We start from the raw sequence: 13998 nt of genomic DNA, 5'->3' as shown, positions 1-13998 counted from the left end.
CTCTGTGTAAGCCCCATGAGAACATCTCACAAACAAATCCTTCAAATAGCATGAAGCTCATCAACACTTAGCGCAGTGTGTTCTTTTTTTATTCTGTTTTTTTTGTGTGCTTTTGTTGCTCTTCAAAGTTCATCTTTGACCTTCAGGGTTTAGAAGTAACGCTCCATAGTTTCAAGAATAAACATGTGAAAAGTGTCTGGATTTGATTGATGCACAGGGGCAGGTTCACAGAGTTTGCTCTAAAATTTGTCCATTCCTTCTTTTCCTAAAGAAGGATCCAGAAGGATTTTTTCTGCTCTGTGGTCGACCAAACTGTTTGTCTGCATTTTTTTTTTGTTACTTGAACAAATAAAACAAAACAAAAAATACATTTTAGTATAAAGTGTTGGTAACTTTGCATTTCAGAGGCTTTTTTGTGATAAAACTGAGACATTTGAACATTTCTCTGGTTGTTTTGGTCGTTTGGCACAAGATATCTGAAAACTATTTATGAACGTGTTTTTTGTGCTCAATGTTTAGATTTGACCAGTTGTTACAGCATCATGGTTCCCTGTATCAAAATAAAATCAGGGTGTTTGATTCAAAGCATTTTGAACAATAGTTTCATCAGGATATTTCCGAGTGCATACGCTGTGAAGGGCGCTCTTAAAAACCTCACAAACTGTCCTCTGTGAGCTGACTTCATCGTGGTGCCATGTCATTTTTCACTTTCAGTTCAAGTATAATAAAAACCTGACAAGAACAGATACTATTATAATATCTAGAGAAAAAAATATGTGTTTATAAGTGCTTGTAATAGTTAAAAAATTCTGCCAATAGGGCAAGAAAATTATGTTTGTTGAGAGTCTGAAATTCATTTAGAAAAAGACATAATTTCAAGACAATTCAAATCTGGCAAATATGTTTTGCTTATTGTAAACACTGGAAGCTTTTTTTAAACTTCAAATATACTGGATTGGAGTTGTTGCTGTAATTTTACACTAACAACTAAATAAATCAATATCTCACTTTTCAATGGGCACGTAACAATTTAGAATGACATTCAAAAAGGGTAAAGATTGTAAAATCACAAAGACTATACTTTGAACAGTTATGCCCATAAAAGGCATTGTTACACTTTCATGCGTTTCCAAGCATCTCACTCTTCACACCACACACTCTGAATGCTTTACATGGAAGTCGTGTCCCTCCAGTGGTCAATGTACTAACATGCAGCCTGGTTGATCTTGTTCCTATAGCTGAAGCAGCACAGGCCTGCTCAAGGATAAAAACCATGAGCATGTCACCTCGGAGCCACAATCGATGAACATTGTTCTGCTAATGAGAAACAGAAGCTGTGTCATTATTATCCCTGTTAGCCTCAGATGCCATACACATTCTTTCACACCTGTCACCTTTTTGCATGGTGACACGTCATCTAAAGTCCCTGCATCCTCCCACTCAACCAGAACACCTGCTCGCTTCCCACGAAGCCTCCAATCACATCTCAGAGAATCTGCAGCAGCCACAGCCAGCTGCCATTTGGCAAGCGTTCAGAGACTGAGCAGAGGTGACGCGTCTCTTTCAAAAGAGTCAAACTGCTACAAAGAGTTCCTCGGTCTCTGATCTCTTCACCCTGCCTCCCTGTCAGTCGGATCATTAAAAACATGCTGATCACTGTGCTTTTCTCCCTCCTGCTGTCTTCTGTCCTTGCTACAGAGAAAGGTACATTTATCAGACTTACAAGTTTGGCTTTTATGCAAGTTTCATGGTTGCAGCTGTAATGAATTTATGTGGGTCCGTTTGTTGTTCTGTTGGTAAACCGTTGATTTGTGGACTGCTTCTATTGAGAACTGATTTGGCTCTACAGCTGTTGCTATCTTGTAAAGTTGAATCCAGAAGTGAGTATAATTTAACATCTGTTTGAAGGATAATAAGAACTGCTGCACAGACATCCATTCATGGTGCCTGGAGGATGGATCACTGACTGGTGATTTTTTTTTCCCCAGGCCCCCAGGAAGTCAAATATTTCAGCATTTACTGGATAGGTTGCCACAAGTTACTTGGTATATTGTGATTTCTCATTGAGTATAATTCATTTGGTGCAAACAGCTGGTTGTTTCACCCTGACTTCACATGGATTTCTTTCTGCAAGTCCCTATGAAAGATTACCGCGTGAAGTTGGGTTAAGCCCATGTGTGAACACAGCAGAAACATTTCCTGTAAGTGAGCAGAGGTGGCGTTTAGATCTCTCAGCATGTTCAATAAGTTGTAGCATTGAAATGGTATATATATGTATATGTGAACAGGCAACCTGAAGATTTCAGGGGCAACCTGTTGAGAACTTTACTAGAAATTTTCAGGAGGGCACGTCTGATAAAGGCTCATGACTTACAGTACATCAGTGCTGCTGATGGATGGACATTTGTCCTTTTGTGTCAAAAAAGTGTAAAACCTTTATTTTTATTTAACCAGGAAGAAAAATCAGATCTGATCCAAGTAAAGGGAGCAGCAATCTTTGGCGATCACTTAGCTTTTTTATTTGTTGCTGCAATAATGTCAGTATCGCTAATAATTTAAAAACGCTGGTTTGTGTCCAAACGTCAGCGAGGAGCAACTTAAATTGCAAAGATGCTCGCATGCTAATGTTAGCATCAGCCAACCGCTCTGTCTATGGGCAGTATGCATGAGTGAGTGTCGGATCGTTGTATCGTTTATCGCCTGGGTCATTGAGTCCAAAGTGTATATTGAGAAGGGTTTCTGAGAAACATATTTACATTTGTTTTCTTTTTCAGACAGTGCCCTTCCCATGCTGAATGACAGCAAAGCTACCGAGGCCTTCATTGACTCTGCTGAGGTGGTGGTCATCGGATTCCTAGAGGTCAGAGAAAAACATTGCATAAGAGCGAAACGGTCTTTACCACAGGCTCGAAAAAGCTTTCAAACACGGCTTGGGAGCGACTTTATAGCGAGTTCATGATGCTAACACGCGCGTGGCAAACCAGACATGATCAAACTAATTAGCTTTAATATAAATACCAAGAGTGAAGGCTCCAAAAATACAGCTTTTGTTTGTGCCCTGGTCTTGCTGATGCTGCTACCACAAATAGAGTTTGACTGAAGAATATATTTCCTGGAGCCACACCTTTGGCAGGGCCGGAGCTGTGAGAGGACTGAGGGTGGCTGGCCGTCCCTTAAAAGGCGAGCCCTTTGGCCAGACTCTTTGTGCGTGGGAAGATGGCGGGCTTTGACAGGACATATCCAAAGTTTTGTGGTATTGGCTCCATTGACCTGACTGTAAACAAATGCAAAAGGCTGGGAGTAGGTTCATGAGAGAGGCAGGCGAGAGCACACGAGGATAACCAGAAGCTGGACGGTGATGCTGAAGGCTAGGAGACACCAAAATATTGTCGCTGTGACTCACGGGGAATGATCCCATATTACAGGCTGCAAAATGTTCAAATGTAGAGCCAGGCCTCATTCAACGCAGTCTCCGAAATAGAAATGATTCACCTTCCTTTGAGTCATCCTCACCTGTCTGCATTTTTCAACATATTATGCTTTTGTTTTTCTCCCTCTTTCCGTCTCTGCACTCCTACTCAGAAACTTCACCCAGTTTGAGCATGGATCAAAAATAATAATGCATGTGGAAGTTTCAAAATAAAGTCTTCAACATTATATTTACCTGATAAAACAGTGCTCTTCACTGATGTTTTGTGTTTTTAACCGGGTAGAGTATTTGAAGTGTGTGTTGCTCTTTCATAAATTTGACTTATGTAGAACAGGTTTATGTGTCATAAACATCCAGTTGTGCAATCACTGCATGAGCAAACATACTCAGTAGTTTACTTAATAAATAAAAGTTTCTTGTTTTGCCCATTTTTTGGAGTAAGAGTAGAAATAACTGAGTTTTAAAATGCTGGTACAAGTCATTTTCCTACGTGGTCTTGCATCCTTTTTGATTTTTTTAAATTAAATATACAAATTCATTTGTTACTGGTGGATTCACATTCACTGATGCACTTTGATAAGAAGCAATTCAAGTTTTTATAAGATCATCTTTTACTTTGTATATGCTGTTCTTTAATTTAACAGTTTAACACGATTGTCAGACAAATATCGAGGCACAAGAATCGTTTATCTCATGTGATGTAATACGAATGAGGGTGAGCTAGTTCAGTCCGTCCACTCGAGCTGCACTGATTTGACACTCGTCATTCTCAACAATCACTTGACAACATCCTTCTTCTAATTAGTGGTCTGTTTATGCTGCAAGATTTCCGGTCTCTCCCTCTGCTCTTTCATCGCCAGCACTGACCTGCACCAGCACTGCTCTCTTGCTCGGCCCCAACATACAGACCTCAGCATCCAGCTGTGGGCTCTGACCGGGGCAGTTTAAGATATCATCCAACCATTTCTCAAATCTCTGCATGTAAATTAAAACTGTGAGGAGTGATGAGGGTGGAGCCTAAATGCCGAACACAAACTCTGTTCTGCAAATATTTATCTAACAAATATTTTAAATGTCTGAATAAAATGGAAATAAGTGAGTTTACATTCCTTCTCAAATGCACATTAAAAAAAAAAAAAACCTGAGGCTCAGTGTGTTAAAGTCTTCTTGTTCATTCTTCAGGTTTGAAAAAGCGGGTTTTACGTGATAATATAAATACCAACAATTTTAAGAAAGATTTTTAAGAAGTTGTCAGATGTACTTGATGCTGTGCAAACATGTTCCTCTTCTGTCTGGTGTATCAGGGAGAGGAGAGTGACAGCTACAAGGAGCTTGCTGCCGCTGCAAAGCGAGTTGACTCTGTCCCGGTTGCCATCTGCACAGTGAAAGAGGTGTGGGCCGACTACAGCGTCTCCTCAGACACCATCGTCCTTTTCAGAAAGGTAAACTTCACTACAGTGACTTCACTACAGTATCATAGCTGTACCTACAGGAGTCATCTTTTCAATACTTTTTATATGAATTTTTTTGTGACGTCAATGATGTCAATGTTTATTCTGTGTGTCAGGCTGATAACCACCAAGAAAACCTGGTTGTATCTGAGGTCAAGAAGGTAGAAGCTGACGGTCTGGTGAACTTCATCACCATCAACGAAGTCCGATATATCACAGAGTATAATCAAGTGGTAGGTCCAACTCATGTCCTTACTTTTCTCCGTGTTGGTGTTGAAAAAGTGCCCCTTGTGGACAAGCGTGGTCGTGGTTATAAAGGGACATTTATTGCAATATCCATCCAATGTTTTTACCCCCTTTTCCTGTTTGGGGTCGCAAGATGATGGAGCCAATCCCAGCTGTCATTGGGCAAGAGGTGGGGTCACACCCTGGACTGTATGCCAGCCAATGGGCTGACAAATAGAGATAAAACCTGTGTGATACTTTTTTTAGAAATGTATTTTTACTTATATATTTTCACTCTTTTCCATTTTTACTGCAAACACTGCAGGCAATCTTGCTTGATGCATTGTCTCTTGATCAGATTGTGCCCGTCATCCTGTTTTGACACCACACAGGACTGAACATATCCCAACAAGATAAACTCGTGCTTAATAAACAGTCTTGAGAAATTCAGCAGGTCTAATATAGTTAATAATTCTACAAATCATTTAGAAGACATTTTTATCCAAAGTGCAGAAGATCAGAGCAAAGAGAGGAGCAAACAAACAGCTCTGATCAGTCTGATAGGACACACAGGCGTGGACAGGCAGAGCACCTATATATAAGAAATATACAGTATATATCGACAATTACCTGGACAACTGTTGTTGAGAGTTCCATCTGAAATATTACCAACCATCAATACTGTTCAGTGTGTAGAATAATGGACACACACAATTAAATCAAACCATGAAAAATGTATTTGAAATCTGATAAACTTGATCGGAGCTCTCAGGCTGTAACAGTGACTTCACTTTTCCCATCCTGTACTCCTTCTCCTCAGACGGCAGTGGGTTTGTTCCACTCAGAGGTGAAGTCACATCTCCTGCTCTTCGCTAACAGAGGGACTAAAGAATACACCGATCTCAAGAAGAAACTCGGGGATCTTGCCCCCGAGTTCACAGGGAAGGTGAGAACGTCGAGGGGTTTTAATTTCCAGCAACAAAAAAACAGTTTCAGAAAGATTTGTGCAGCTTCACATGAGTATCTGTAATACACCAAAGGAAATACAGCGTTGTGATCTTTGTTTACATTTGCAGCCAATTTAATGAAGACCGAGAGATTTTACATTCCTGAGGAAACTTGATCTTTTTATAAGCATCTAAATAATATTTGAAAACTGTGTTCCAGTTTTTGTTCGTGCTCATAAACGGAGCGGTGAAGTCAAACTCCCGCTCACTGGGCTACTTCGGCCTCAAGTCTCAGGACCTCCCACGAGTCGGCATCTATGACGCTGACTCTGACATGAAGTGGCTCCTACCTGAAGGAGAGATCTCTACTGAACGAGTGCGAGAGTTCGCCCAGTCCTTTCTACGAGGGGAACTGAAGGTGAGCATCCATTAAGGATTTCACAAAGCAAACAACAACAACTACTACAACAATTTCTTTTATGAACAAACTTCCTCTATGGGTAATTCAGATTTTTTTTATGTCTGTGGAAAACTTCATTTAATTCGAGGACAACTTGATATATATCAAGTTCAAATTGAGACACACGTTATGTTTTATTGTCGGCTGTATTTCACTCTCTTTCAGGACGTGAAGCAGGCAGGCACAGAACCCAAAACTGAGCTCTAGAAGAACACATGTAATTAATGTCTAATAAATCAAGTAAAACATTCAATAAAAAATGAAGAATTGTCCTCTGTGTGCCTCCATCTTTCCCTGCAACTTGTTCTTTCCGAAACAAAGGAAACTCTGCAAATACCGGCGTGTTATGTTTTGTGTGTTCACCCGTGTATGATCCAGTCTGCAGCCTGGTTAGTTCACCGCAGGTCACTGGCCACAAGTCGTATAGTTCTGGCGGAGTTTGTTAGTCTGTCCACAAAAGTTATTGTCAGAACCACAACACACCGACCTCAGAGAGAGTGACAGAGAGCAGACTGGGAAGTCAAGAAGCAGTAATTTCACATATGATTCATCCTGAGGAGAAAAAGGGGAAAAAAGAAATGAAAAACATCTTCAGTGCTGGATAAGCTTACATGGAAGTCCCCCACATAAATTGTTTTATTGGATCTCACACAGTCAAAGTCCAGTCAAGAGATTTGACTTAAGGACAGAGCGGGCTCTAAATCTGGATGGAGTATTAAATACGATAAAGCGTATAAGGCTCCAAGAAAGAAGAACAGATGGGTTGCAGACGTCAAGAATTAAAACGTTTTGGCTTGTCCCAAAAATATTCTCTCAAGCGAGCAAGAAGGAATTTCAAGGCCCAGACTGGATTCGGTGTAATTAGTGGTGTCGTATAGCTGATACATCCGGTGGAACTGGGAAAGCCTGGCAGGTGGACGTTTCTCTGCAGCTGCAGTCAAGTGATACATAAGGCACAGTCGGGGGTCACTGGGCGGTTGTGGACTTATGAAGTCTTTCAGTATAAAACCATGGAAACGCCATATTCTCCTGAAAGAACTGATTTTCAGTGCATGCTAAATCCAGAAACAATGGTCACTAGTCAGGTTACAAAACACCATTCTGTCTCCATAGTGTTAATAATATAAATGGGTAGTTCTTATGACAAATATTTATATTTCTTTTGATGTCTTCAACAAAAAATAAATGTGTTTTGGTTGTGTTACAGCTCTGTTTTGTGTGTGTGTGTGTGTGTTTTAAGGTTTTACAAGTTCTTAAAAATGCAGTTACTTGTAAGCTGTTGTCGGGGAAATTAAAGGTCATCATCAAAATCCAATCCAAATCCAATGCAAAAATCCTGTAGGTGAATTCTCAGTGATTCCAGGTGTTAGATCCCATGGTGATGCTACTTCGGGGTTGGCCTACAAAAATACGTCATTTGGTTCTTTGTTTGTCAATCTGTGTAATTAGATTTTGTTGGGTTGAATCGTGGTTAGTTCTTCACTGGGTCGCCTCGGGATGGGGTGTATCAGATAGTTGTTAAGTTTAACAGCTTTTAACTTATCAGTTCACGCGGTTATGAGTTGAATCGGATGCCAAGTCTGACCTATGATCATGACCTTTGGGTAGTAACCAAAAGAACGAGACGGTGGACACAAGCTGAAGAATTGAATTTTCTCAGTAGGGGACGGTTGGCTGCGCAGAGTTTACGGTAAGGAGTGTGGACATCCAGAGGGAGCTCAGAACAAATTTGTTGCTCCTTCATATCGAATGGAGCCTATTGAGTTGTTTCGACATCTCATTATGTGTCCTTGGCGTCTGCCTTGGGAGGTTTTTTTTCAGACACATATGAGACCAGGGAATAGAACCATAACTCGCTTCAAGGATTATACATCCAATCTGGACTGGCAACTGGAACTGGATTCCCAGGAGGAGGGATGTCTAGGCCACTTGCTCAGCCTGCTGCACATGTGTTTTTCTCTGTTTTCCTCTAAAGCATCATCATGATGTATACAGTGATGTATATATGTGCACAACAGAAAATAAAAACATTTTGAACATTAAAGTTTGACGAGGGAAATGTGTCCTTCAAGACAACTGAGGTTTGCGTCGGCACATCTGAGGGTTCGGGTGTGCCAGTGGACGAGCTCAGACAGGAAGGGGGAGCCACAGTGGCAGCCAAATCTTATCTTATCATGTGAAATCTAATTTGGCCAGATACCAAGGCCACCTCTACCTGTATACCAAAATTGAAATGGACCTGGTTAATTCCCTGGGAGGATAAGTTGATTGGTTGGTTGAATACAAAAGGCATGCTCAACAATTATGGGTTGATTCATTTTAACTTCCCCACTGACGAAACCCACATCAAACTTTTAGCTTCTTCTCTGGGCTCTGGGTGGTGATTGTGCCAATATTAGTCGTTGGACAAGACTTTGATAAATTCTCATCATCACATTCTCCTCCAGCTGTACACCAAATTTGAGCTTGATCAGATTTATCCCCGAAGGAGAGTTGATCATAGTACTACATTATAGTCAAGAACTTAAAGAAAAAACAAAAAACAAATTTACTTCCTATTGAGTTCAGAGTTTGGACAATTCAGAATTGTTCTTCTGGACATGATACACGTCTACCTTATTCTGTTCATGCTGGGGAAACGCACTTACTTGTATACTTACAACACCCATTTGAATGATCCATATAGAATGATATTACCACTTTTGTTGCATCCAAAGTTTTTGAACACATTACGGCCCTCAGAAATGTGCTTCATTTGTCGTAATTGACCAAACTCATGTCCAAACAAAGAACAGAAGTAGAGGTCATGGTTTTAAAGACTCTGAATGACATGCATGTTTTTGATGTAAGAGGAGCAAAGAGCAAAATAAAGATAAACATTTTAAATTAACCTGTAAAGGTTTTAGATTAACTCACATGAAAACAGAAGAAATAGGAGCCACAGTGTAGACTTGTGATGAAACGAAATAAAAGCCAGAGAAGTTGTTGCGACAGCCTGTTCAGAATTTTTTCTTTGGGATTAATAAAGTTCGATTTCCTCTTTAAAAAACTAAAAGCATCAAATGTTTCTGTGCATCATACTGAATGTGTGCACCTGCAGAGTGAAGTTGGACTTCTGTCAGACAGACAGGAAGTGTGTACACCCAGAACAACAACAGAGAAACTTTAGTCACTGTCTGGAATTAACGATTTGGAAACCAAAATGCAACAACAAACAACAAACTCCTCCAAATTAGACGTGATGTAGACACGTGATGTCGGTTTTTTTTTTTCTTCTTCTTTTTTTTTCCAGAGCTGTTAAGGGAGCTTTGCGGCAGTTCTTTTCTCCAACTGTATCCCCCACGCAATGGGTCCACAAAAATGGACACAACGACAGACATTGAAATTACACAGTAAACGATCCAAAACAAATCCCAGGAATAAAGCAACACTGAAACACGAAGGAAACCAAGGTCACTCTGCAGCAGCACTACATTTCTCACTACATGACAGATGAAGCCATTCTGGGGCCTCATGAGATACAGAGTATGTGAAGTGTACTTAAGTTGCAGATTGGTTAAGGGTCATGTTGCAAGCTGAAATACTTTTTTTGTTATCACAGACCACAGCTGAAACCACCCTATCACACAAACAGAGAGCAGCATCCAAACCCACATCGATATAGCTATGCATCCAGCTCATGGGTTTACCTATATTTAGCTGTAGATATGCTAAAATACATCAAGCAAGGCTGTGCATTGGGCTGCTGGTTGTTGTTAGTAAGCCTTGACCGTGCCCGCTGCACCAAGCTGTGTCTGTAAATAGTGACCGACCGCGGCTCTGCTGGAACTCTGCAACACTCTAATTAAACTCTGTCGCATAACGGCTGTTTCGTGTCACTAGATTAGTGCTTTTGGTCGGCTGAGGCTGTAGTTTGGGGTTTGTGGAGGAGGGCGATCATATCTTGGGCAAAGAGGATGGTTACACAACAGCAACGGAAGGACTGGCAACCTGCAGCGCTACAAAGGCAAACCCTGCAACGGGTCTCCCTCATTAAAATCCAATCACTTTATAACAGTATTTTATGTAGACATCAGTAACACTTCTTTTGACTTTCAGGGGTTTTGTAGTCATATTTATACTCCAGTGATGAGGGGTGAGGATTGAAAAGAGCGCCAAGGGGATGCACAGAAATTGTAACCAAGACGAGTACAGAAATTATTTGGTTTGACCTTAGAAATTGATTGACAAGGAAATTATTACATTTTTATAGCATAAAAAAATTTGACTTTTCCCTAAAAAAAATGCATAGAAAGTAAATGAAGATATAAATTCAGCAGTTTCATTTGTCATTTAATCAATAGGTGAAATGTTTATGAAAAAGAAACATATGAGTGTATGTTTGTGTATGTAGGGGAATTCTCTGAATATGTTTTCTTGGACTTGCTTCAATTTCAGTACAAGGTTAACATATGTGCATGCATACTTATATAAACATAGGAATACATATATGCACTGTAAGTACAGTCAAATACCAGGAATATTTGTGGTCGTGTAAGTTTGTAAGCGGGTCATAGAAATGTTCAGACTCTGTGCCAGGGGCTGCGTGGGTGTTTGTGTCTGCCCTCATGACATGTGGAAGTGGAAAAGTTGACATTTGAGTCCCCAGCCAATCAGAGGATCATCTCATTGTGTGGGTCTGTTCTGACAGAGGAGGACTACAGTATATATTGAACTCCAGTTTAGGGAAGGAAATAGAGTGATCCACCAAATCGAGCATCAACAAAGCAACTTCTCTTCAGCCAGAGACTAAACTCAAAAGCCATCATGAGGACTCTGACTCTCCTCCTCATCTCTGCTCTGCTTTCAGTGTGCTGGTCCATGGGAGGTAGGAACAAACTCATCATTGCTGTGAATCCTGGTTGTTTTCTAGATCTATGTGTGTGTGATACTTGCTGTGATTCTCAGCTATTGAACCAGAGGTGATCGTGGACCCCGAGGCCGACATAGCTTCTGATGCTGCAGCTGCTGACCCAGGAACCACCGCCCCCGATACATCTTCAGAGTCATCTTCCTCCTCTGAGTCGGATTCGTCCTCGGACTCTACGTCTGACTCCAACTCTTCCTCAGACTCTTCAGCATCTTCTTCATCTTCTTCATCCTCTTCATCCTCTTCGTCCTCTTCCTCCGAGTCCTCCGAGTCCTCCCAGTCCTCCGAGTCCTCCGAGTCATCAGAGTCATCAGAGTCTGACTCCTCTGCCTCTGACTCTACATCTGATTCCTCCTCTTCTTCTTCTTCCTCCTCATCTTCTTCTTCAGAATCAGTTGAGGGTAAGAAACGTCTTTTGTTACCAGATCGTTTATTTGCATGTTGTTTTCTTTCTTTCTTTTGTTTTCCCAGAATGACTTAAAAAACTTTTGTGAAACAGCACAAGGCGGTGATGTTGCCACGGCAGAGCCAGAGCCAGAGCCAGAGCCAGACACAGACACAGACGCTCAGATTGTGATGAAGAGAGACCTGGCTGCTGTTCTCTTGAGGAGCAGGAGAGCACCAGGAGGAGAGCTCACCCCTCTGCAGCTGGAGAGGTGTGTTACTCTTATAGATAAAAACCACCACACAGAAAGTTCTTACTTTAGGAAGTTGTGTTTGTCTTGAATGTGGCTCTAATTATTGTGTAGTTAATTCCACAGATACATTGCTTCAGGTTTTTATTCTGGTTCATGATAAATAAGTCAAACTAAAACACATGCTGGATTACAAAGGTTAGTTAGCTCCTGTAGCATCTGTGAGAATACTGACTTCTGATTTGTTTTTTCCTGCTTTCCAGCCTGAGAGAGGTGTGTGAGGTTAACGTGGCCTGTGATGAGATGGCTGACAGTCAGGGCATCGTCGCGGCATACACCGCCTACTATGGACCCATCCCCTTCTAAACCCCCCCCCCCCCCTTCCCCCCTTTACCTTACTTTTTTTCCTTATCTGCATAAGAACTGTTTTTTGCTGTCATTTTTATAAAACAACAACCACCCCACTCTGAATCCAGACAAGGAGCAGACAATCACGGGAAAAAAAACAAAAACAGGAAAAAACAACAGAACTGGGTTAGGCCCATGTTTTGGTGCTCGATGTAAAATTATTTTAGGCTCAAATCTTTGCACAAGTAACCAGTTTTGATGGAGCTGTATGAAAAAAAAAAAAAGAAGGTCCTGCAGTCTTACTGAATGAGGCTCATGGAAACACAAGCCTGTGAAGTATCCATTAGCCCTCCAAATATATCGGAATTAAATTATTCTCCACATTTATAATTTAGTTTTATAAATGGTGCTATGAATGCAAATGTTATGTATATTGATGGTTTTTGTTTTAATATTGTGCTTTACTGTTTCTATAGCTTTGAAAAAAATACTTAATCTGACCAGTGGATTTAGCACTGTAGATTAGTAGTAGTGTACTGATAGTGATTGTAGTTGTAGTGTACAGTGTGTGAAATGCACATCAGTTATCTGAAATGACTGTAACCACAAATTGCCTCTGGGTTTTAAAATAATAAATTATTCTCCACATGTTTTTCGTCCTCAAAGTCTTATTGTGTCGCCCTGTTTGTGCATTCCTGTGTGTGTGTGTGTGTGTGTGTGTGTGTGTGTGTGTGTGTGTGTGTAGGTGTGTGTGTGTGTGTGTGTGCGTGTGTGTGTGTCTGGCCTATGAGTGTGTATAGCATGTTCAATAACTTTCTATGACTGAATGTAAAGGGTTAGGGTTAATATTACTTCCTGAACTAAACTTTTGGTCTTTAACGTTAACAAACATTAGCTACTACTTACTCAGGCTGCTATTCAGGAAGAAAGCAAGCTACTATATTTAATACCATGTTGTGTCTAAGACAGTGACATTTGCGGCTGAGGAACTGAAACTATCCACAAAAGCTGCAGATAAAATCCTCAGAGCCGAGGAACATTTTCTTTTACATAAAAATAATTTAATGACAACAAACAAATATTGAATAAAGTAGCCTAAATGCTATTCTGAGGATATGTTTGATATTTCACAAAATTAAAATCACATGGACTGTCAGTCTGTTCACTGAGTACACTGCAGTTCTCGTTGCTGCCACTAGATGGCAATGATGGTCCTTCATGAATGTTTTAAATCCATAACTGTTTAATCTGGGACATTTATTTGAATAAATAAAACCCCTTGGTGTTCTTCCTGTTTTTACAACCACAGTTTTCTCTGTTTAAAAAATAACAATATTGCCAGAGTTAAAGGTTTTTAAAACACAACTAAGACAGTGGCTAAAACTGAAGCAAGTCTGAGAGCACTGACTGCTCCCTCTTATAATCTTCATCTTCCTGTATGATTTTATTAGTCTCTCAAATCAGTGTTGGCTTTATAATATCTGTATTTGAATATTTTCACTGTTTCTGTATTTCTTTAAGCCGAGACGGGGACAGGGGGTGCAAATTATCCACGAGAAACCTGTACGCTCGGCACACTGTAATAAATGTTCC

The 13998-nt window shown here is 40.6% G+C and overlaps 2 protein-coding genes across 2 annotated transcripts; both read left to right on the top strand.

Annotated features, from left to right (window-relative positions):
* Nucleotides 1-1623: 1623 nt before the first annotated feature.
* erp27 (endoplasmic reticulum protein 27) lies at nucleotides 1624-6720 on the top strand (the record flags this gene model as incomplete). Its single annotated transcript, XM_079338142.1, has 7 exons — nucleotides 1624-1704; nucleotides 2775-2860; nucleotides 4735-4872; nucleotides 4998-5114; nucleotides 5927-6052; nucleotides 6274-6471; nucleotides 6679-6720. Exons 1-7 carry the CDS (start codon nucleotides 1647-1649, stop codon nucleotides 6718-6720), a joined length of 765 nt encoding a protein of 254 aa, XP_079194268.1. The 5' UTR covers nucleotides 1624-1646.
* Nucleotides 6721-11264: 4544 nt separating this feature from the next.
* bglapl (bone gamma-carboxyglutamate (gla) protein, like) lies at nucleotides 11265-13053 on the top strand. The gene is made up of 4 exons (XM_079338139.1): nucleotides 11265-11380; nucleotides 11461-11823; nucleotides 11922-12078; nucleotides 12321-13053. Exons 1-4 carry the CDS (start codon nucleotides 11320-11322, stop codon nucleotides 12421-12423), a joined length of 684 nt encoding a protein of 227 aa, XP_079194265.1. The 5' UTR covers nucleotides 11265-11319; the 3' UTR covers nucleotides 12424-13053.
* Nucleotides 13054-13998: the final 945 nt, after the last annotated feature.

This window comes from Symphodus melops, assembly GCF_947650265.1.
Source record: "Symphodus melops genome assembly, chromosome: 2".
Lineage (NCBI taxonomy): Eukaryota > Metazoa > Chordata > Actinopteri > Labriformes > Labridae > Symphodus > Symphodus melops.
Note: the sequence above shows the minus strand (reverse complement) of the source record. Positions and strands in the feature narration are given on the sequence as shown.

What these genes read in the sequence shown, in the direction of transcription:
- bglapl (XM_079338139.1), top strand. Translation starts at nt 11,320, where the DNA reads ATGAGGACTCTGACTCTCCTCCTCATCTCTGCTCTGCTTTCAGTGTGC. An exon ending in TTCTTCAGAATCAGTTGAGG is followed by an intron (nt 11,824 to 11,921) that starts GTAAGAAACGTC and finishes TTTGTGAAACAG; the next exon opens with CACAAGGCGGTGATGTTGCC. An exon ending in ACCCCTCTGCAGCTGGAGAG is followed by an intron (nt 12,079 to 12,320) that starts GTGTGTTACTCT and finishes CCTGCTTTCCAG; the next exon opens with CCTGAGAGAGGTGTGTGAGG.